General features: G+C 39.0%; 1 protein-coding gene across 1 annotated transcript in view; it reads left to right on the plus strand.

Annotated features, from left to right (window-relative positions):
- Window positions 1–25,633, plus strand: part of GUCY2F (guanylate cyclase 2F, retinal) — a 98,027-nt gene that overhangs the window by 48,310 nt on the left and 24,084 nt on the right. The window contains 5 exon segments of the mRNA XM_060086421.1: window positions 1,939–1,998; window positions 2,000–2,071; window positions 7,352–7,441; window positions 18,784–18,960; window positions 21,242–21,398. Coding sequence (XP_059942404.1) covers window positions 1,939–1,998; window positions 2,000–2,071; window positions 7,352–7,441; window positions 18,784–18,960; window positions 21,242–21,398 — 556 coding nt within the window.

The raw sequence follows: 25,633 nt of genomic DNA on the forward strand, positions 1-25,633 counted from the left end.
CTCCTCCTCCTCCTCCTCCTCCTCCTCCTCCTCCTCCTCCTCCTCCTCTCTCCTCCTCCTCCTCCTCCTCCTCCCTCCTCCTCCTCCTCCTCCTCCTTCTCCTTCTCCTTCTCCTTTCTTTGCTACATTGGCCCAGCTGGAAAGGGATGGCATTACCTAGAAGAACATAGCCCTTGGCCTCCAGATCCTTTTTGGCACTTGGCTTGTACCATGGGTTCTGATGGAAGAAGATAAGGGGAGCATATATTTTCCTTAACTGCTGTGTAGTCACAAACTTGCAGCTGGCTGTGTCTAATCAGTCAAGAAGCCAAGCCAAGAATTCCATCCAAATGGAATGTCTGAAAGTGTAAACTCTTGGTGAATAAAAATTTAATTCAGTCTAGAAAAATTGGCAGGTCAGTAGAAGTCAGGTCAGGAAAGGAAGTTTTTAGAAGAAAGTGAAGCTGAAGCTCAAATATATGTGGATTTTGGCAGATTCTCTTGCTTTCTCCTTTGCTCTTCATGGAGAGGTTTATATCTCAATATAGAGATCTAGGCGCTCCTGCTGAGATATGAAAATAAAGAATGAAAGGGAAGTGGATTCCTCTCTGGCCTTACTCTGTTGAGGAGAGTTCAGGTTGATGCAAGGGTTATGTGAAGAGTCAAGTTTTCCACCTTGTCTGAATCTTGAGCTGTTGGGACTTCAACACATTAGGGGCTAAGTATAGTTTATTATTGCCTTGGAGCTTTGTGATAGTCTTGTCTTGGTAGAATGAACTGAACTCAGGGCTAAATCAACTGGTGATCTTCCATTTATCAAAGACTGTTAAGGACAGAGTGTGTGAAACTACTTAAGATTAATTTTTATTGGCAAGCAAAAGTGAAACAAAGCATGATGTGGTACAAAGAACACAAGACCGGAAATATAACATCTACATTCCTCTTCCAGTCCCTGAGTCCCTCTCTAGGTTTCTGTTTCTTCATTGTAAAATGAGAGTGTGGGAGTTGGTGGTAGGGAATGGCCTAGACAATACCAAATGTAACTGCTAACTCTGAATTGCTATAATTTTAAGAAAGGCATATTTAGAGACTTGGAGAAGGATATGAGGAACTTGTTGACTTATTATTTCTTCATATGAAGTACGTCTGTTGGTTCAGTTGAAGATATTAAGTTCAGTTGAAGATGTTCAATTTTAAAAGTTAACACAGATTGGCGATAACCCTTCCTTTTGTCATTCAACTGTACACTTCCTAGCCCTCTCTTATCAGACATATGTGTACTAATTAACAAATAAAGGAATAAGAAATTTGGCCTATTTAAACCTCAGACTTATAAATCATGGGCAGATGATCTTCTCACTCTCCGTGGTAATGGTAATCTTATAGCTTTCTGAGATATCTTCTGTCATTAATCTTGCCTGCACAAAAAAGTAGGCCATTCAAGATGGTATAACATAAAGAGCTAGGCCTAAGAGCCAGAACAGTGGGATTCTGTCCTAATTTTTCTATTGATTTTTTCAAAACGTTAGATTCTCATCTTCTCATTTTTGTCTATAAAATGAGGGTCCCAAATTAAATTATGACAGGTGTTCTTTCTTGTCCCCCAAAATCCACGGCTCTAATCTTCTCTAGGAGATGGAAATATCTGCAAAGCTTTGCCTTCTAATCTTCTCTAGGAGATGGAAATATCTGCGAAGCTTTGCCTTTCTTTTGTGGTATATGGAGGTGAATTGTGGTATACGGAGGTGAAGCACAGAACCAATCCTAGGATAAAAAAATGCTGGGGATAGGAAAAGTTAATCAATCTCATGTTTATAGAGCTCAACTCATAGAGTTACTCTCTTAGGAATTAAAAAAGAAAAAATACCATGTAAGCATAGTGTCTATACCATAGCTCAATGCTCTGTCCTTAATCATGGTAATTTTGTTCATAAACTTTCTTTTCTAATCCTTTCACAGAGAGGAAGTCGTGCCAATGTAAGCTTCCAGATCACATCGGAGGTCCAAAGTGGAAGGTCCCCCAAGGCTCTCCTTTTCTTCAGGGAGCCTAACTCCAGCCACCTATGAAAACTCCAACATAGCGATTTATGAGGTAGGATATCCAACAGCTATCTAATCTGCTGCCTTCTTGGGTTTTAAAATGAGGCAGTGATGTAGGACTTACTTAGTCTTTGTGCCAAAATATTGAGGTTTTTGGTAAGTCTTTCCTTTTGATAAGTTTTTTTGTCCATTATTCCCTTACAGACTTGTTTGGTTGACATTTCTGATGATGATTTTCCTCGGCAACTAATCTACTTACTTCCAACTTCATTGATCTTTCAACACCATGTATTTACTATGAATGCGGAAAAAAGTTCGTGAGGCCCAAACACCTAAGCATGTCACTCATTCCAGAAGACACAGATATAATAATAGAAGAAATGACTTCCTGAGTGAAATGTTTGTGATGGGATGTCTAGCGACATGCTTATATAGAGTAAGGCTTGGGGCAAGCTCTTCCCTTCAAATACTGCTTGTTCTTCCTTTACCTGTTATTCTCTGATATTACTGAAATCTTAAAAAAAATTATTCATTTCTTTCCTTTTCTCAGCCTGTACTTCCTCTTGCAGTAAAAGGTTACCTTCTGATGTCTAAAATAGAAATCCTTTTTATTTCACTTAAATTTCTGTCTTTCAAGCTTTAAGAGACCACCCCCAACCCCTTGTTCTAAGATACTGGAATTTGGCAACCAGAACAAATCTTGCATCAGTTAGAGAGACGAACTGTTTCTTCTCAGCAGGAAAGAGTTAAGCCGGGGGTAAAAGGGAAACTAGACTGCCTTTCTGTCCCTCCTAAGTAAGGCCTTCCCAGTATGGTTTCCTTGTTTTGTTTGAAGATACTCCCAAAAGCAGCAAACACTCTCAACTTCAATAGTAACTACAAAGAAAGTCCAAAACAGGCCAGAATGAGTTTTTAGGTTGTCCACCATTGGATTTTCCAAGTGAATGCTCTCCTTCATTGGATAAATAATTTATAGCTACATAAAAACGCCAAGGTCAGCATGGCATATATTTTCTCAGTGTACCTGAAGTGTGTTGACTTAAATTTGGAGCAGGAAACCTCTGGATCTTGCCTTGAACTTAATTTAATCAAAGAGGAGATTTGATTCGAATGTAAACTTGAGGTATTGGGGAATTGACAGTTCTACTCTCTCAAAGACCAAAGGCAAGATAATCTCAAGATAGTCTTTTGAATGTCAAATGGAATGGGGCTGATGGCTTTACAAATATATTGACATCTCTAAGATTCTGAAGTAAATCTCAATACCTATGGCAGTCTCTTGGTTTTTCATCTGTAAATTGAGGGGTTGAACTAAATTCTTAATCTTGGCTATTCACTAGAATCTCTGTGGGAAACTTAAAAAAAATACCTATGCCCAGGCATAGTAACTCTGATTCATTTGGTATGGGGTGGGCCCAGGCATTGGTATTTCTTTTAAAAGTTCCCCTATATGTGCAGCCAGGGTTGAGAATTGCTGAACTAAGAGTAAGGCCTCTTCTGGCTCGGATATGCTATGATTCTCTGATCCTGCGGAAGAATTTATGTGTTTAATTGTGGTATGTTTTATTTGGTGGAGCTGGAAGGTGATAGTGTAGAATTAAGAAGGGAGAAAATAAACATCTGTATGTAATTGGACTTTAAGAATCTGTCAGATATTTCCTCATTTTGGAAGGAAGCAGACAGTTGAGTTAGTTCCCATAATAACTGCTGTTGGTCAGTCAGATCATGGGTGTTTCTGAATTGTGTAGGCCAAAGGAGGACTTTATCTGCACAAACGGAAGGTGTTAGTGAGAATAATACTGCACCATGAGGTCAAGATTAGGCTGATGGCAGGGTGCAAAGGAAGACAGTCGAAGCTAGAAAACTGCCCAGCTAGAGCTAAAGAGGACTCCGGGAGAGAGGAGTAGTCAATCGAATCAACAGACCAAACAAAGAGGTCCAGTGTGCCTTCTGAAACAGCCCTCTATTAGGAGTGTTTTAAAGATTCATTATCTAGTTTCTGTTTAGCATAAACCGAATTTTCATAAGAATTTTTACTGGAAGGTGTGGAAGTTCCAGACAACGTGCCTGGAGTAGCAGATACCTAATAACAGAGGACAGGCTTCTTTAGGACATGCCATAACATTGTAATACATTGACACAGATTCACACTTTGATGGGACACACAGATGCATAGCCTTCAGAACTGTACAGGAAAATCAGCCCTTATCTCAGAGATACTCTGTGAGGTGTAAAAGGAAAGCCAGCTGAGCAGACTGCTGGGGAGAAAGAGCAATGACTGGCCGATGCAATGGGGACGTGTCAGGATCTGTTCTAATAGCCACAGTCTAGGGGAGAGGGGGTGAGGTGGGCAGTAGTGCAAGCCTGACACACTCAGAGAGAACCCACTGAACTGATCCTCCCTCTTTATTCTCTGACTCCTTCTGTCCCTCAACCTCTCCCTGTGTTTTTCTCTTTGTCTCATTTCTGTCTCTCCCCCGCACACCCTCCCCATTCATCTCTCTTTTCCAGAGCCTTTTTTTTTACTATCTTCCCACCTTCTATATCCCGTATAGCTCTCTCTCCGCTCCTCTCCTTTGCACCAACCATCTTTTCTCTCTCATCTCATAATTGGATCATCAAAGCTGAAAAGGACCTTAGAAATCATCTAAGTCATCCAGCTCTATCAGTGAGGAAACTGAGGCTCAGGCCAATGAGGTAGCTACCCTAAGACCACCCCTGAATTTGAGGCAAAGCCAGGTCTAGATCTTAATTCTCTTGACTCTTAGTTAATACAACATGGCCTTAGTGCAAAACTGATGGATTTTAAATTACTTCTAAAAACTTTAGTGGATAGAGTTTGATGTTTCTTCCTCTTAATTAAAAAGTGAATGATGAGTGAAGCATTTTATCATTCTTTCTCTTAAAAGAAAAAACAAAACAAATAGTGCATGTGCACTAAAGATAAAACCGGCCCATATCCTCCCTTTTCCTCATTACTCATAAAGTAGGATACACACAGACTTAATAAACATTTGCTTATAAAGTTCAGGAGCATTGTTTAAATCTTTAAACAAACACACACAAATCCCCCAAACCAAAGAAAGCCCATGGGAGGAAAGAGCAACAAAGTGGGAGATGGAAGACCTTGGTTCTGTTACTACCTAACCTTCTGACCTTGGGCAAGTCACTTAATCTCTTCAGGCTTCAATTCCTTTAAATATGATGTCCTCAAATTTGGTGATTTGGGAGGAAAAAAAGCTCTGCTTAACTACTTGTAAAAGTTAATAAGCAAGAGAGAAAGCGGACCCATATCTGCAATAGGGCAGACTCCAGGAAGAAGGTATTAGGCACTGGCTATAGGCAGCGTCAGGGCTGCCAGTACTGATATTCAGGCTGTACACTGCACAAGGGAACCACTTCTAAGAGGGTACTCTTCACATTGTAGACCTATAGTAACTTACATGAGAGTGGTGCAGGAGAGAGCAAAGAGATTCTGGCCTCTCAGCCTAGTTCTGGAATGAGGGGGCGGACCTGACAAAGAGGCCTTACCTGGCAGGCAGGGCTTGGTGGTACGCAGAATACTGAAGCTGCTAGTGGAGTGTTTTCCCTGGTGTCTGGAGTATGTGTGAGTCAACGAGAGTGTGGTACATGCACAGATATATACAGCTGGGGCTGCTGCCCAACATCACAGGGCTGCCACAGGCTGCAAAATAATATTCTCACATTATTTTTTTTACTTGAGGGAAAGCACCCTTTGCTAATTAGCACAAAGGTGCCATAGAGGCTAGCAGTGACCATGGTCCAAGTAATATAATTGCAAAGGTGCTGGGAAGGCTTTACTATATACACATCAGTGTATAACCCACACATGGGCTGACTTTGTAAATTCCCAGTTAGAGTTTATTCTTTCAGCTTAAACCTCAGCCTTTGATCCCTCTAAAGGGCAAAATCCTTTAGATTTTGTGGGGCCTTACAATGGGCCTTTCTAACCAGTTCCTAAGTGACTATGATGTAACTGGTCTAGGGCCACACTCAGGGAATTGCTGGGCAAGAGACCAGGAAAGCTGCCTTTGGTACTTTGACCACTTTGCTACAGGCAGGCACTGGTCCTGGACCACCTTTCTGAATTTTGTGGGCGTGAGCCTGGCTGGCACAGTTTTGTTCAGCTGCTGAAGGTCTCTAGAAGCTATTTCCTAATTAAAGGGTTTTGAGCTCCTTGGCCAGAAGATACCCTCTAACACACAGTACGGCAAGTAACTCAGATGCCTGCAGCTCCCATTATTAGCCTTTGCCTCCGGCTGGTCTCCAGATGTAGTGCCACAGCTGGATATATTCCATAATAAGAGAGTGGCTACACTCTCTTATTCTCGGAATTTGACTGTACAGAGCTCTCTGCTTTATTATCTCTACTTGATGACAAATTGGTGCAGCCTGAAATGGAATCTCCGGGCTATAGGTAATAGACGTGAAAGCACTTTGAAGAGGAGAGAGCGCTGTGCAAATGTAAGGCATTATTATTATTATTACAGAGAAAAAGGAATCTATGTATTGCTTTTTTCAGATTTGGGCTGGACAGAAACTAAATAGGGCTCGGTGACTGATGAATTCTTGAGGCTATGCACGTAGAAGAAAATTATCTATCAGGCACTGGTGTTAAAGTGAAGACAGTAAAATAATTGTTGTTTTTGACTTGACAGCAGCCTTAGAAATAGCTGTTTTGTGCTTAAAAAGTCAGAAATAGACTTCTGAAAGAGTCTAGATTACCCTATTACTATGGTGGTACATTTGTACATCCAAATAAAAAATGTTTAATCGATGTTTAAGCCAATCAGTTTATGATTAAAGCATAACAGGCCCCCAAAATGGCCTGTCCCACAAGAGAAAAATGGATGAAGGTAAATGCAGGAAACATTTGCTGTACTACATCTCCTGCCCTACATCTCTCGACATAGACGCCTCAAGGCAGTGAGAATTGCAACCACTAACCATCACCATTAATCGCAGGAAACCTGGTGCTACATCACTTAGCTCTGAATGAGTGAAATGACCCGGCACTTTCTGCAGTTAGTTAAGGAAGTCGTTGCAGAGAGCAGTATCATTCCTTTTATGGCATCTGCATCCCTGCAATTGTTTCCCTGCTTTAGTTAATTGGAATTTTAAACTTTAACTTCTCTGTGTGACCTCCTTTTTAGCTCCGAATACAGAATGTCCATGGGGTGGAGGGTGAGAGAGGAGGAACAACGCTTGTTTAGGTTGATGGTCTAACTATAAACTCTTCATGTGGAAGGGACATTGCTCTAAAGCTGCTGGCAACTAAGACTCACCAACAATCTTTATCTTTTCTTTCTAGGGTGATTGGGTGTGGCTGAAAAAGTTCCCCACTGGAGATTTTGGAGACATTAAATCCATCAAATCAAGTGCAAGTGATATGTTTGAAATGGTATGAGAAACCCTCTCTTATATATATTCCCACTGAAACCACCAATCCTTTCTCCAGAGTAACTAATACCAGCTGTTAGGAAGATCCTTTAAGAGATCAGTGCAGGGAAACTATAGGGTAGCTACTGACTCGTTACGACCATATGATGCAATGGCAAAAGTATGGGCTCTGGAGTCAGAAAGACGTGAAGGATTCACTTCTCAGCTTTACCACTTAAGAGATATATTAACTTGGGAAAGTCACCTAAACTCCCTGAGCTTTACTTTCCTTATTTGTAAAAGGAGTATATTAATGTCTGCTTCCCAGGGTTGAGATAATACATGTAAAGCATCTCGCACATTTCCTGACATATAGCTTCTTTGTAAAATGGTAGGTATCTGATTATTATTAAGTACATATCCCATAATCATTCAAAATCTCCGTTTGCCAGGCCTGGAAAAGTCATCTGGTAATTTTTATTTACATAAGAAAAAAGGTGATTTCCCAATCCCACCAATTATATTAAAAAAGTCCTTGGGGGCTTCCCTGGTGGCACAGTGGTTGAGAGTCTGCCTGCCGATGCAGGGGACACGGGTTCGTGCCCCGGTCCGGGAAGATCCCACATGCCGCGGAGCGACTGGGCCCGTGAGCCATGGCCGCTGAGCCTGCACATCCGGAGCCTGTGCTCCTCAACAGGAGAGGCCACAACAGTGAGAGGCCCACCTACCGCAAAAAAAAAAAAAAAAAAAAAAAAAAAAAGTCCTTGGATAGTTTGTTTAAGGAAGCAGTCTGTACATAAGGCAGAGATGATGATGCTTCCTCTCAAACCATTTAAAATTGACTCCTCCTTGAACTTTGAGTTCATAAAAGATTTATGGAGACTGTCTCTGGTTCCTTCAGACTCATGAAAGTGGGATTTCTAGAAGATAATGATATATTTCTTCACATTTATGAATCAGGCAAGTTCAAATCAATCCAATAGGATTGAATGAGACACCTGCTACATCCAGACTGCTGTACAAGTGAGAAAACAAGGGAAATGGGAAAATGGAAGAGGTGCAGCCCATGAGGGACCCAATGTGCCCCATGGATCAGAATGAGATGTTATGATTTGGTATTTCCCTTACATGTGGTTTTGATGCCTGGAGCTGAAGGAAAAATAATGAGAGATGAATCCAGAAGAGGGGACTAAGGTCAGAGCTAGAATAAGCAGTTCCACACTGGTTTGATTATCTGGGATGCTAAACAGAGAGCTAGATCCAAAGTATGGAGCCAAACAATGCCAAACCTGGGGGAGCTGATAAACTAGAAGTATGGAAATGAGAAGACCCAAGGTAGAGTGTGTCCATGATACCTTTTTTTGGGTAATTTAAAATTCTGACATAATTTCAAACTTGCAGCAAAGCTGAAAGAATAATTCAAGGAACTACTGTATATCCTACCCAGATTAAGCAATTGTTTACATTTTTCCTAGTGCTTTTCATTCTCTATTTATAAATTTATGTATAGACGGCCTTCAGAATCCATGTGTTCTGCACCCCTTGATTTAACCAACTTCAGATTGGTTAAATATGCAGCTGCAGAACCCACGGATATGGAGGGCCCACTGTACTATTTTATTTTATTTTTGTTTTTTTTTAAGTTGACAAGTATTTATTACATTGTTTGATAACAACCAATATTATGTGTTAAATAGTATTTTTTAAAGGATAAAATCATGATTCTCGCACAAATACCAAATGAATACATGTCAAAGGTTTTGTTTAAATCATTAAATATATAAGGGAATCAGGAAGTTACTACAACCACTTCAAGGGAGAATTCAAAGTACTGCTGTATCATTTTATATAAGGGACTTCAACGTCCATGGATTTTGGTATCCTCAGGGGATTGGAATAAATCCCCAGTGGATACTGAGAGATGACTATATATTCTTTTTTTCTCAACCATTTGAGAGTAAGGTGTAGACATCATGCCATTTTACCTCTAAATACTTCAGTGTTTATTTCCTAAAAACAAAGACATTCTTGTATATAACTATGGTATAATCATCAAAATCAGAAAATTTAGCATTGATACAGTAATATTATCTAAACTACTGCTCATATTTTAATTTTATCATTAGTCATAATACATTATAGCTAATTTTTCCCTGGGCCAGTTTCCAATCCACGTTTACACATTGTAGTTGGTTGTCATGTCTTTTTAGTTGCCTTTAATCTGAAACAGAGTCTCAGCTTTTTGTTGTTGTTGTTGTTGTTGTTTTTCTTTATTTTGATATTTTTTGAAGAATTCAGCTGAGTTATTTTGTAGATGGTCCCTCAATTTGGGTTTTTTCCATGTTCTTCATGGTTAGATTTAGGTTATGCATCTTCAGCCAGAATGCTACAGAAGTGATGCAGTGTTCTTTTCAGTGCTTTGTATTAGGAAGCACATAATGTTGATTGTCCCATTATTAGTGATATTAACTCTTATTGCTTGGTTTAGGTGGTGTCTACCAGATTTTGCCACTGTAGAGCTACTGTTATTTTTTCCTCATTGTAATTAATACATAATTTGTACAGAGATACTTTGAGTCTGTATAAATATCCTGTTTTTTTATCAAATTTTTACCTACTAATTTTAGCATCCATTGATGATTCTCTAACTCTAGCATTCTTTCTATGTTTATTTGTTGGCTCTGTATTGTAAGAAAGAGCCTTACCTTCTCTACCGTTTATTTATTTATTCATACATTTATACCAGTGGTTTTAATTTTATTCAATTATCTATCATTTATATCTATCTATCTATTTATCATCCATCTAATACCTCCAATTGTAATTGAATGCCACAGAGTTCTTTCTATCCTTTCCCTTTCTGTATTTGTAACTCCTTTTCCCAACAGTTAGAAAACTGGCTCCCATTATCCTCATGATATCTTTTTGTGTCCCCTTACTAACTTGTGTTACTATGTCAGGTGCAGATAGCAACTCAATTCTAGGGTGAAGGCCAATTTTCCAGAATTTACCATGTGAAAGGCCCCAATTCCTTTCTAGTACTTTTATGAAGCAGGAAGTGGATCTGACGATGCTATCACTGTGAGTCTAGCACTGCTTTGCCTACTATGTGCCTTCATGATTTTAAAATTTTGGGACTGAGTATCAGGGCCCAGACTGGAAAACACATCTTGGTGAGCCAGCTATAGAAGGGAGTCATGTACAGTCAGAGAGATATTCCTTAAAGGGAAACAGCTGGAGTCAGAAGGCCAAAGGACTCATGACTTCCAACATCTTTTAGGGTCCCAACTTCTGCAAAGATGTATTCAGGAAAATCAGGCTGTATCTATCTCCCAGTCTCATGTTCTTTCCCATCATCTGGAACTGAGTGGCATACTCCTTGTACCTTCTAATACCTTGGCTATTTAGTTCCTTGCCATATAATCTCTAATCATCTTCTCTTCTATTTCACTTTGGCCATCCACTACTATCATTATACCTTGGGGTTTGTCATTATCTATAATTGCTACTGAAAGTGCTTCACTTCCAAAAGCATAGATTCAAACATCACACTCTCTGACTATAGCCTTCTCTTCTTTCAACTGTGCCTATATTTTACATTGGATCTTCCTGTCTACTGGCCTCTACTTTCTCCCATCCCACAAGCCCTTCTTTTATCTTCTTTCATGCCCACCTTAGATTTCATAGTTGACCGTTTGAACACATTCTTATTTCTGTCTTTTTGGACACACTTACAAAACTCATATTCAGGATGACCCTAACTCTTAACTTTCTTTGTGCCTGCATCTGAACAGCTGAGTATTATGGCAGAAGGTCATGCAACAAGGTATATTGTTTCCATCTTAAAATGTCCCTTAAAATTATCCTTTAAGACCATTATAATACTTCATTAGTTAATTCACTTTCTACAACCTGTATTTCAGAGCTTCTCCATTTTCCTTAAAAGTCCAATGTTCTCTTCCTCTATTTTTACTGTTACCATCCTGGTCCAAGCCACCATCATCACCCACTAGAGCTACTGCAATTGTCTGTTTTTTTTTTTTTTTAAAGAGACAGTTTAGTTTTTAGAGCAGTTTTAGGTTCGCAGAAAAATTGAGCCTCCCCCACTAACAACATCCTGAACCAGAGTGGTACATTTGTTATCAGCCATGAGCACACATTGACACATCATTATCACCCAAAGTCCATAGCTTACATTAGGGTTCAGAGGGTAGTACATCCTATGCATTTTGACAAATGCATAATGATGTATCTACCATTATAGTAACATACAGAATAGTTTCAATGCCCTAAAAATCCTCTATGCTCTGCCTATTCACACCTTCCTCCCCCTAAACCCTGGCAACCACTGGCAATTGTCTTTACACATATCCACTTTTATCATTGTCAAATCTTTTCTCCACATTGCAATCTGAATCAAAATCAAACCTGATCTTGTCAGTTCTCTGCTTGAATCTCTTTAATTAGATTCCTATTGTTCTTCTCTTTGTGTGGAGATTTTAAATTACAGATTCAATTTCTTGAATTGGACTATTCAATTTAATTTCTTGAATTGGACTATTCAAACTTTCTATTTCTTCTTATACCTGTTTCAATAAGTTATGGCTTAAAAGGAAGTTGTCCATTCCATATATGTTGTCGAACTTACTGGCATAAAGTTGTACATAATATGCTCATGCAATCTTTTAAGTAGCCTTAGGATCTGTAGTGATGCTCCCATTTTCATTTCTGATATTGATAATTTGTGTTTTCTCTTTCTTGATCAGTTTTGCTGGAAGATTATCAATTTTATTAATCCTTTCCAGAAATCAACTTTTGGCTTTGTTGATTTTTCTCTGTTGTATGTCTGCTTTCTATTTCATTGATTTGTATTCTGGTTATTTCTTTCATTCTAGTTTCTTTGCTTTTAATTTGTTGTTCTTTTTCTAGTTTTTTGAGCTGGAAGTTTTTATAGTTGATTTTAACCTTTCTTAGTTTCCAGTACAGTCACTTAAAGCTAGAAAACTCCCTTTAAGTACTGCTTCAGCTACATCTGAAAGTTTTTCTTTTCTTTTAAAAAACTTTTATTATAGAAAATAACAAACACATACAAAATAAACAGAATGATATAAACAAACTCCATATGCCCGTCACCCAACTTCAACAATTATCAACATTCTACCATTATTATTTCATCTCTACCTCCACCCACTTCTCACATCTCTAACTTGGTTATTATTGTTGTTGTTATTTTGCAGTTCTGTATTTCTGAGGTACAATTACACGCATTGAAATGCTCATATCATAGATATATAATTTTGATGAAGAGATATGCCCATATAATCTAGACTTCTATTATGATATAGAATAGGGATTGGCAAAGGTTTTACATCCTGGCCTGTTTTTTACATCCTGGGAGCTAAGAATGTTTTTTTACATATTTTAAGGGTTGTAAAAAAAGAAAACAAAGATTATGCAACAGAAACTATACATGATCAGCAAAGCCTAAAATATTTACTATATGTACAGAAGAGGATTGCTGACCCCTGATATAAAACATTTCTTTCTCTCAAGAAAGTTCCCTTGTGTTCATTAGTAAATTATTGCGTCCCCCCCAACCAAAGAAGACCACTGTTCTGGGTTTTTGGTCTATCTTGCATTAATTTTGCTTATCCTATAACCTCATATAAGTGGAATCATACAGCATACTGACTGATTCATTCGTGTTATCATGTGTATAAATAGCTTGTTCTTTTCATTGCTGAGTAATAGTCAATTGCATGAATATAACACAATGTAATTATCTATTTTCCTGCTGATGGGCATTTAGGCTGGTTCCAATTTTGGCTATTGTGAATAAAACTGATACAAATATGTTTTTTTTTTTTTTTTTTTTTTTTGCGGTACGCGGGCCTCTCACTGTTGTGGCCTCTCCTGTTGCGGAGCACAGGCTCTGGACGCGCAGGCCCAGCGGCCATGGCTCACAGGCCCAGCTGCTCCGCAGCATGTGGGATCTTCCCGGACCGGGGCACGAACCCGCATCCCCTGCATCGGCAGGCAGACTCTCAACCACTGCGCCACCAGGGAAGCCCACGGATATACTTTTTATGTCTTTTTATGGACACATATTTTAATTTCTCTTGGGCAAATACCTAAGAGTAGCATTTCTATGTTAAAATATAGTATATGTTTAACTTTATAAGACACTATCAAACCTTTCCTAGTTTAATTTCCTACACGCAAGTCATGAGAGCTCCCTTTACATCATCACCAATGATGTAGTCTTGTCAGTCTTTTTGGTTTTAGTATTCCAGTGGGTTTCTATGGGTATCTCACTGTGTTTTTTTAATTTTAAATTATGATAAAATGACAGAAATTACCATCTCTCAGTGTTGAGTATATTCACATTTTTTGGCAATAGATTGTCACAGCTTTTCTCTTGCAAAGCTGAAACTCTGTACCCATTAAACAAAACTCTCCTTTTCCCCACTCACCCTCAATGCCTGATAACCACCATTCTATTTTCTGTTTCTATGAATTTGACTACTTTAGATACCTCTTTTGGTCACTGGTTTATTTCACTTAGTATAATGTCTCATTGTGTTTCGAAAAGACATTTTTTATTTGCGTATAATTTGATGAATGAATTATCTGTTCAGTGAATTTTGATAATTGCATATATTGCATATATCTGTGTAACCACTCCCCAAAACAAGATACAGAATATGTCTATCACCCAAGAAAGTTATCTTGTTTCCCTTCTCAGTCATTTCTTATATCCCAGAGGCAATCATTGTTCTGATATCTATCATCATGAATTAATATTTTTTCTGTTCTTGGATTTCGTATAAGTGGAATGATAGACTATACTCTTTTGTGCCTGACTTTCTTCTCTCAACATAGTATTTTTAAGATTAAATCCACGTTTTTGCAGGTATCAGTAGCCGTTCATTTTTTAAAATTTCTGAGTAGTATTTCATTTTATGAATATATCACAATTTGTTTATAATTTTCCTGTTGATGAACATTTGGCTGGGTTTCCAGCTTTTTGGCGTTATGAATAAGACAACTATAAATATTTGTTTAATTATGAAAAAACACATTAAATTTACCATCTTTATTTTTAAATGTACAATTCATCAGTGTTAAATATACTTGCATTGTTGTTAAACACATCGCCAGAACTTTTTCAATTTGCAAATATAAAACTCTGTACCCATTAAATAGCAGCTCACTTTTTTCCCCTCCCCCTATTCTGGGTTAACCACCATTCTACTTTCTGTTTCCATGAATATGACTACTTTAGACACCTTATATAAATGGAATAATATAATATTTGTCTTTTTGTGACTGGCATATTTCACTTAGCATAATGTCTTCAAGGTTCATCCATGTGGTAAAGTGTGAATAGATTTCTTTCCTTTTAAAGGCTGAACAGTATTCCATTTTATGTTATTCATTCATTTCTTGATGGACATTTGGGTTGCTATGAATATGGGTGTGCAAATATCTCTCTGAGATCCTGCTTTCAATTCTTTGGATATATACCCAGGAGTGGAATTTCTGGATCATATTATAGTTCTATTTTTAATTTTTTGAGGAACCTCCATACTGTTTTCCATAGCAGTTGCATCATTTTACAATCCTACCAACAGTACACAAGAGTTCTAATTTCTCCACATCCTTGCCAACTCTTGTTATTATCTGGTTATTTTTTTAAATTTATAGTAACCACCCTAATGGGTGGGAGATGATATCATATTGTAATTTTGATTTGCATTTCTCTGATGATTAGTATGTTGGGTATTTCTTCATAGGCAAGTATAAACATTTTTGTCCAAGTATTGATATTTTTGTGAACATATATTCTCACTTCTCTTTGGTAAATTCTTAAGAATAGACAAACTGAGTCATAGAGTAGATGTACGTATAACTTTATATGAAACATCCAAACAGGTCTCCAAATTGGTTACAATACTTTACACTCCTGTCAGAAATGTACAAAAGTTCCAGTTGCTTTAAATTCTCAGCAACATTTGTCTTTTTGATATTTGCCTTTCTATGGTGTATAAAATGTTATCTTATTGTGGTTTTAATTTGCATTTTCTTGATGACTAATGTTATTGAGCATCTTTTCATGTGTATATAATTCATTTGTATATCTTCTTTTGTGAATTGTCTATTCACGTTTTTACCCATTTAAAAAAATTGAGAGTTTTGCCTTTTAATTGTTGAAATGTAGACGTTCTTTATATAACCTTCCTTTGGTCAGATATATGTTTTACAATATTTTTTCTCAGTCTGTGGATTGTTTGTTTAATGGTTTTGGTGAGCAAAATCTTTAATTTTGAGGAAATCCAATTTATGATTTTATTTTGTGGCTTGAAAATCTTTGCCAGTTCCAAGATTTTAGATTTAGGATTATGATCCATTTTGAATTAGTTTTTGTGTATGGACTGAGATAGTGGTCATGGTTAATTTTTTTTTTCCATAGCGATATCCAGTGTTCCAGTAACAATTATTTTAAAAAGGCTTTACTTTCTCCACTTAATTAACTTTTCAACTTGGTGAAAAATTAACTGACTATATATGTGTGGGTATATTTTTAGACTCTGTACTCTATTTCACTAACTCATTAGTGTACCCTACTGCCAACATCACGCTATCTTGATTATCACAGCTCCATAGTAACTCCTATAGTTAAGTGGTGTAAGCTCCTGCAAATTGTTCTTTTTCAAGATTGTTTTGGATAAGGTAGTTCATTTTAATTTTCAATAAGTTCTTGAATAAACTTGTCCATTACTTCAATAAAACCTTCTGGAATTTTTCATAGGGGGTTATATGAATTTATAAATCAATTTAGGGAAAATGGACATCTTAACAATACTGAACCTTTCAGTCCATTAATGTGGTATAGATCTTCATTTATTTAAGTTTTCTTTAACTTTTCTCATCAGTGTTTTGATGCTATTATACAATATTGAGTAGAAATGGTGAAGGAAGACATCCTTGTCTTGCTCTTGACTCTAGAGGAAAAGAATTTAATGTTTTACTCTTGGGTTTGATGTTACCTGAAGGTTTTTTCATACATGTCCCTTTGACTTCTGATTTTCTGTGAATTTTTTTTAATCATGAAGAGGTTTTTGTATATTCTCTGACTGCCTGCATAAGTTTATCTTTAGATTTTAGGAGTTTAATTATGATGTGTCTAGGTGTAGTTGTCTTCATCTTACCTGACCTCTCTAGTATTTATCACATTTTCCTGAAATTCCTTCTGGCATTTACCTCACTTCCCTGAAACTCTTCCTGTGGTGTTCATAATGTTGTTCTAAATAAGCCTTTCTCCACTTCTCTAGCCTCATTTCTAAGTCTTTATGCAGGAAGTTCTTCCTTTTCCCATCTATTAAATGTTGATATTCACCCCCTCCTTTTCTTTTTATTTTATATGCTTCCCTTGGGTTATCTCACTCACTCCCACTGATTTCATCTACCATTTACATGTTCACAATTCCCAAGTCTATTTATCTAGAACACACTATCTCCTTGGAATAGTTCCACCTTGGTGTTCCACAGGCACCTCATTCTTAATGTGTCTCAAACTGAATTAATCAGCTGTCCCCATCACCCAAAATTTGCTTTCCCACTGTCTTAGGTCAGATTCTCTAAAAGCTGAGCCTGAGATGGAGATTCTTGTTCAAATTACTCATTGAGAGAATGCTCTCAAGAGAAGAGGAGTGAGGATGCAGGGTAAGGCAGAAGTAAAAGCTCGGCAAGTATGTGATCTCAGCTTGAGACTAGCTTCAGTATGATTTTATGAGAGAAATACTGGAGCACAAGTTATACCATGAGTTCCACTTTGAGGTGAGGGAGTTGAACTTTTGTACCTTTCCCAGTCAGTCAATCATTAGCTGAGGTCTGTGGGTGGGCCCCAACCTTTCAAGTAAGATAGCTCCCCTTTGGCTTAGCCTCTAGGACAATCTTCCAGAGAATGGAGCAACTGTGAGTTACCAGCCAACATTTACAGCAGCTACAGGATGCACTGTAAAGCGGATATAGGTGGGGCACCAATATATCCACTACTAAAACATCCCTGAATTTCTTATATTGATGTATATCACTGCCATGTACCCAGGAATCCAAGTAGAAATCTAGAAGCAATAATGGAGCCCTTTTCTCTCTCATCCCCCATTAAAAAGTAATAATAATAGATAACAATTATTGAGTGACCGTAATATTAATTTCTAATTCTATAGCACGGTTCTCAAAGCTGCACAGGATGTGTCTCCTGTCTAACTCTCCAGCTTTTTATAAATTTATCTATCTATCTATTTATTTATTTATTTATTTATTTATTTATGGCTTCATTGGGTCTTTGTTGCTGCACACGGGCTTTCTTTAGTTGTGTTGAGCGGGGGCTACTCTTTGTTGTGGTGTGCAGACTTCTCATTGCGGTGGCTTCTCTTGTTGCAGAGCATGGGCTCTAGGTGCACAGGTTTCAGTAGTTGTGGCATGTGGGTTCAATAGTTGTGACACATGGACTCTAGAGTGCAGGCTTAGTAGTTGTGGCTTATGGGCTTAGTTGCTCCGTGGCATGTGGAATCTTCCCGGACCAGGGCTCGAACCCTTGTCTCCTGCATTGGCAAGTGGAGTCTTAACCACTGTGTCACCAGGGAAGCCTATCTCTCCTGCCTTGTGTCTCATATTCTTTCCTTTGCACTGTGTTCTGGCCACCCTAAACCTGTTGCAATTTCCTCAGCATAACATGCTCTCGCTCTCAACCCCTCCCATCATGTGACCTTCTCATGGCCAGCTCTTACTTGCGCTTCATGATGGTCTAGACATTACCTCCTCAGGGAAGCCAGATCTCCCAGGCTGAATTAGATACTTACCATCTGAACTCTACCAGCATCACGTTCTCCCATAAGAAACCATTTCACAGGGAAATACAGCTGTCAGTTTGTTTGTCTATCACCATTCTTTATATGTGAGCTCTTTCAGGATATTGATTTCATTTTGTTTATCTCTATATCACTAGCATGCAGTCCAATGCCTTGGACATTGTTGATACACACTAAATGCTTCTCACATTAGTGGAAAAAATGAATGGGTACAAAGGTAAAATGTAGTCAAAATTCGAAGTGTTTCTTCTGAAACAAATTTTGTAAGCTTTGGCCTTATGTTTATGTAAGCTATTTATTTTAGTAGATGCTGCATAGATGAATATTCACGGAAAGACAATCTATTCCACCTCTTACTGTACTAACCTCTTTAGTATTCCTGGGTCACTGAGCTCCACTCCACAGTGTCCCTAAAGAATCAGGAAGAAGGCCCCAGCTCCAATTGAGACAGAACAGCTGTGACTCTCTTCTCTCCCTCTGTTTCCAGATGAAGGACCTACGTCATGAGAATATTAACCCTTTAGTGGGCTTCTTCTATGTTTCGGGGATGTTTGCCATTGTGACAGAATTCTGTTCCCGAAGGAGCCTGGAAGACATACTGACAAATCAGGATGTGAAACTAGATTGGATGTTTAAATCATCACTCCTGCTGGATCTCATCAAGGTTAATGGAAAGACTGAAAATCCAAGATTTTCCCTGTAGCTTAGAACTTCAATATTTTGGGATGTTTCACTTTCCTTGGGTCATTGTGATGCTCCACCTTCCTTCCCTGTGTCTGCCCTCACTTCTTCTCATAGCCCCTTTGTCCATATCTGTTATAAGGTCCTGATACAGAAAGAATTTCCTTGCTCCTCACCTGCTCCCCCGTTTGAGGGCCAGATCTGTGTTTACTCCCTATAGCTATTGAGCACTCTTCTGCCTTAAGCAATCCTTTCTTCCATCCCATTTCTCTGCCTTCCAGATGTGGAAAAGTGCTCATTCCCAGGCTCTTTGGTTCTGCTTAGCCCCATCTCCTGACTTTCACGTTCTAAAAGGTGGTTCAGTCTAGAACTAGGTGATGGGTCTTTGCATAGGTCCATACCATAGGTATAGATGTGGAACTCAGCATGACCAGAAAGCCAAAAGACCATCGGTTCTATCAGGCAGCACCTCCATTCTCAGAGGCAAGGACTATTAACAGCCAACGGGGTTCACAGATGGGTCCATGGATGGGCTTCAGTGGAGTCTATGAACTCCCTAGAGTGATATGAAAATTGTGTCTATGTGCACTTGTAGTGGGCTGATTTGGATAGCCAATAGTCATTGAGCTTCCTGTATATTAATCACAGTCTTGACCCTTGTATTGTGGCCTAACTCTTTTCAAGGTAGCTTTATAGACATTACCTCATTCCAATTTTCCATAAAAGAAGTGTGATTATCCTCCTTTTACAGAGGCTCAGAGAAACTAAATGAGGTTTTTGTTATATAGTGTCTACCACACATAGTAGATACTCAATAAACATTTACCAGCTGGCTATTAAGTGGAAGAGCTAATAATATAATCTAAATCTCCTAATTCCTATTCTAATACTCTTTCCACTCACTCTGTAAGCAAAGTCCCATGAGTTAAAGGAGAGTCCTCTAAATGAGTCCTCTCAGACCCGTGATGAATGAAACCCAAGCATTAGACATCTAGGGAGAAATCTCCCCCACTATAGACTCTGCTTGGAAGTACTGGGGACAACAGAATTTCCTAGGGTGCAAGATGTAAAGCATACAAATACAAAGGGGTGTCAGGCAGCAAAATAGAGCCAGATACTTAAAAGGACTCAGCATAAACAGTCCCAAGATGACTGCAGTAGAAAATGGATGTATTTATATGTGAATGATTAAACCCATGTGGTAAAGTCCTGGTAGATCACATTTGAATGTCATATAAGGTTGCCAAGCAAACTGTAGCAGTCAGTATCAGCTTTCTTGCTTTCAGCTTTCTTTTTTATTGTCTATTTTTAATTAAAAATATATAAAAAATAAATTGTATATATTTTATATAAATTATAAAAATAAGACATTTCTAATTATAAAAATAATGCATTCAATTAAATTTAGAAATCAGGTGATATAAATATATTGGGAAAATACTGACAATTACTCAATCCTCCTTCATATCTTCCCCCCAAATTAATCACTGTTGACAATTTGGTGATTAGCCTTGCAATTCATTTTTTTGTGTATTTACATACATTATAGATTTTGTTGTTTAAAATACATACTGTCACATAGTTCTGCAACTTACTCCTTTTCACTTACTTTATGGCTTAGATATGGTTCCCTATCAGTACATACAAATTGATCTTATTATTTTTAATTGTTGCAGAATATTCCATAGGTTGGATGTACCACAATTTGGATGTCCCTTCTTGGTATTTATTAGACATCCAATTATATAATATAAAGCAGAGCTGCAAGGAGCATTCTTGTGTATGTGCACATGTGCAAGCATTTCTTTGGAGAAGTAGAATCCCTAGGTCACAGGGTACACATACTTTCAATTTTGATAGCTATTTCCAAATTATCCACCCAAAAGGCTGTACCAATTTCCATTCCTGCCAGTAGTAGATGAGAGTTTGACTAGACCTTTTGGGGGAAAATCAGAATCTTCAAATTCTTGGCAATTATATATGTATAGATCTATCCTGTGTTTGAAATGTCAATAAATCTTCCAATAACACACAGTTCTTTATGCCCACAAGATATGATTCTTCAACAAAACGTAAAATTTTAACGCTAGAAGGGACCTGGAAACGATTCTTGTTGTCAAAGTTTTGCTTTGCCTGTGTGGAAGAGAAAAAGGCTGAATTCTAGATCATAATAGCTCATGCCATTAACAATCTCAGAAAGTGGCTCTAAAAGCACAAAATAGTTAAATAAGTTGCTAAATAAATCCTGTTTGTATCATCTGCAGGGCATGAAGTACTTACATCACAGAGAGTTTGCTCATGGGAGGCTGAAGTCTCGGAACTGTGTGGTAGATGGGCGTTTTGTACTCAAAGTGACAGATTATGGCTTTAATGACATCTTGGAAACGCTAAGACTCTCCCAAGAGGAACCTTCTGCGGAAGGTAAGCAATGTATTGTACCCTTCTGATGCACACAAGGTAACTCCAAAGTTCAAATGAGAACATGCCCTGAATTAAAGCCTCAGGCTGATTCAACTCCCCACTTTTGTTGAAAAGCAGCCTCATTTCCAAGCCAAAGGAGTTGAATGAAGTCTGCAGGCTGTAATCTCAGCGCAGCCAAGCCTTCTGAACAAAGCCAGTGCAATAATGTTGAGTTCCTGCTGTGGCAGGATTAGGTTATATTGTGTGGAGACCCCAGGTGTCCCTGGAGGAACTTGCTGAGCGCTAGGCACACAGTAGGTGCTCAATAAATACTTGTCAGATTGAATGGAAGGTAATTTGGTAGCTGGACTCCCACAAAGCCCATTCTGGAATGGGATGTCACTAGAGCCTACCCTCACTGTCTCTGTCAGAGAGAAAGAAGCAAGGAGTGGGGGTCGCCAGCAAGTAAATGCTCTGTGGGTTGTGTGGGATGGTTTCAGACCGAACTATGGCCTTCTAGTAAATCAGTAGGCATGCCTGTAATGTCCACTTTGTGTTTTTGTCTTCTATTTAGTGCACCTGTGGCAACACCAAACAATGCCTGTAGAGGTCATAACAGATCAAAGAAATAGAAATCTGAGATGGGGCTTGGGAGTGGGTGATTGAGAACTATGAGGGAATGAATTGATGGAAGGGAGGGAGGAAGATAGAGAAAGAGTAAGAAGGAGAGAAAATGAATAGGGTTAAATACATATAGGAAATTTGCACATTAGAAATTTTAACTGGTATTGCAAGGGGGAAGAAGAGAAATAATGACACAAAAACACAGAGAAACAGACAACCCAGAAGAGTCACAGAGAGGGAGAGATGCAAAATGACAACGTATACTCATATTCTTAAAATGATCTTTGGTGTTATAAGTTTTAAAATTGCTGACTTTATAGGAGAAATGAAGAGTGGAGGACACAGAGAGACACATGCACGGATAGAGACACAGTCTAGTCATCAGTGGCATCATCTTTGAGCTTTACAAAGCTAGTGGAATATGAGATTTTAGGGAGTCATCTGGTCCAACTTGCTCTTTAACAGATGAGACACCTGAGTCTCAAGATTTGCCCAAATCATGCAGCTACTTAGCAGCAAGCAGTTCCAGGAATTCAGTTCAGATCTTCTGAAGACTAGCTCCTACACCCAGCTAAATTAAAACATTTAATAACAATTTCCTCTTTCTCTGCCCATCCATGCTTTGAAGGACTTGAAGCTCCTGGTAATCACAGTAGAAACATGTGCTGTTGTCTTCCTCTGTGTCTCTGTTTCTCTGTCTCTCTCCGTCTCTGTCTCTCTCTTCCTCTATTTCTCTCTGTGGGCCTGTTCTTGTTGATGACTTAGTCGTATGGTTATTATTTGGCTAATCCCAATTTGAAAGCTTGGAGTAGTTGCCTGGTGTTAGCGCTAGGATGTTGGGACGACCGCTGTAGAGTGGGAAGTACTTAGCTTCCTGTCAAAATTACTCATCTATAAAAGATAAAACACAATGTCCAGCTTCCCAGAATTCCATTGAATTCACAGGTTGGCTACTTTCAAACTTAAGAAACTCTGGTTTTAGAGTGAGGAAAGGAGAGCTGCAGTGGGTGTTTTTTATTTTTATTTTATTTTATTTTATTTTTGGTGGACTGTGTCTGTCTCTTTCCCTGTTTCTCCCTCTTAACGTTTCATTCCATTCTCGTAATTGCAGGGGCAATCTGGATGCTCAATCCATTCTTCGCACACTGCAGCCAGAGGGAGTTTCCTAAACTGCAAATCTGATCATGTTACAACTGTGCCAAAGTTCATTGAATGGCTTCCCATTGCTCTTAGGATAAAGTTCTAACTCTCTTACATGGCTTACAAGCCCTTCATGGTCTGGGCCATGAGGACCTCTTGTGCTTAACCACTCCCTCCTCTGTCTCTATGCTCCAGCAATGCTGACTGCCTTCCAGTTGTGTATTTGCGCCAGGCTCTCTCTTACTTCCAGAACTTCACACATGCTGTGCCCATTGCTTGGGACACTCTTCCCTTCCTAATCTGTTACCCACTCATCTGGGTCTGGCTAAATTCTCCTCCTCCCACAGGGCTCAACTTAAATACCACTGATTCAAGAGACTTGCCATGACCCCTTAGGCTTGGCTAAATTCTCCTCTTTATGATCCTTTAAGGCTTTGAACTTTGTTGTAATACCACATTTTGTTGGTATTACATGTTTAATTAGCTGTTTTCTCTCCCTCCCCAAACTGTAAGTTTTGTGAAGGTGAGAAACAGGTTTGCCTCCCTCGGTGCCTTTCACAATACTTGGTGGAGTAAATGTTTGTTGAATCAATGAATGGATGAAATAAAATAAAATAAAGAAATTTGATGCTCCCTACCTTAGATGACAGGGCTAATAGAATCTTATAATTGGAAGGCCCTTGGAGATCATCTGGCTCAATTTCCATTTTATGGTTGGGGAAACTGAGGTTCAGAAAGGTGAGCTGATTAGTGACCAAGTTGAGATTGTGAACCCAGGTCTCTTGACTTCTACCCTGCGTTCTCCTGTACCACACCACACTGGCTCTCCAAGGTTGATTTTATCACCATAGCAGGACTCAAGAGTTAGTAGTAGTTCCAGCAAACACAAAACAAGCCAAAGTGATTTTTCTAGTTTTTTTTTTTTTTTCCTGAGAGTTCAAGTCTAATGGTAGGTAGTGGCTCTTACTTGGCTCTGGAGTGGGAATGGGAAATGGGGGCAGGTTTAAGTGTATTCATTACTGCTCACTCTCAATTACATAAGTATAGTGCAGATAAAGCCTCATTTTAGCCATTAACAACATACATGTAAGTGCTCTCTGAAAATACTATTTGGTAGTGATTGTATTTAATAACCCAGCTTTTTACCAGAGAGTCATGTCCTCTTTTCCCTTCTTGTGCTTTTTTTTTTTCCTTCTTGTGCTTTTAAATGTGCAGGGAGAGAGGATGCCAGGAAGAAGCAGCTGCATACCATTTTCCCTCCCCCAAAAACCATATGCCTGAAATCCCATGGTCAGAAATGTATTCCTTTGACTAAAGTATTATTCAATCTTTTTGGCTTTATTTGCAAATATCAGTTCTCCTAGGCGAGGAGACAGAAGGGCAAAACCACTATAGTGAGCGTATGAGAGACTCTCACAGGGGTGGTGGGGCAGGCGAGTTGGGAGACAAATGCTGGGGACACCTGGAGGGCAAAGAGAGTTGAGTATGTGATTGGGGGTGAGGCTAGAATTCCTTGTTGCACCATTTTGATCAGAGTTGGCTCAAAGTAAGAATTTCCAGGGTGAGTTTCTCTTTCCTGGGTTTCACTAACAAACCAAAATCATCTCTGACCTTTTATCCTCCTTCCTGCTTCATAGGACCTTGTCCTTTGGGCTCCCTTCCCAATACCCCAAATTTGACAAGATGAAAAGTTAACTAGCGCTTTCCCCATGCCACCTTCACCCTCAGGAGGCACTCTTTTCCAGCCTCCCTATCTGGACATCAACCTGCTGTTTACTCCACCTCTCTCCCCTCAGAAGAGCATATTGAGCCTATCCCCAGCCCTGTCCCTTCCCTGTCCATTGTGGCCTACCTCTGTATCTCTGTTCCCCATCCTGCTGCTGTTGCCCCTGCCCCCATTTAGGCCCCTTTCACCTCGCCTCTGGCTCTTACTGTAATAGCTTCCTAGCCGGTCTCCCTGATTCCAGCCTCTCTCCTTCTTCAATCCAGTTTGTGCAGGTTGCCAGATTAATCTTCCCGAACACAGCTTTCATCAAATCCCTCTCCAGCTCCAGCACCCCTACTGCCTTTTGTATTCACTCCAAATGCCTTCATTTGGCTCTCAGGGCCTCTCACCTTCTGTCCTCATTCTTCCAGCCACCCTCCCTCCCCCACTTCATCAACCCCATTTCTCATTTCTCATTATTCCTTAACAGAGCCCTTCTCTTCAGCCAAGCTAATCTGCTTACCAGCACCCCCATCCGCAATTTGCTCCTTTCTACCTCTTGTTCTTTTGCACATACTGTTCTTTCTCCCTGCAAAGCCCTTACCCTGTCGTTGGCTCTAGGAAACTGCATCCTTGACCTTCTTAACAAGCTCCTTTAACTTTTCCGGGAAGCCTTCCTGGATTAATTTGATCAGCTCAGTTTTTTTTATTAGCTTGAACCTCATGGAATTGCCAATATTGAACCATTTTTGATCTACAGAAATGGAATTTCATATGGTTCAATATG

The sequence above is a fragment of the Mesoplodon densirostris genome, chromosome X (assembly GCF_025265405.1).
Source record: "Mesoplodon densirostris isolate mMesDen1 chromosome X, mMesDen1 primary haplotype, whole genome shotgun sequence".
NCBI lineage: Eukaryota > Metazoa > Chordata > Mammalia > Artiodactyla > Ziphiidae > Mesoplodon > Mesoplodon densirostris.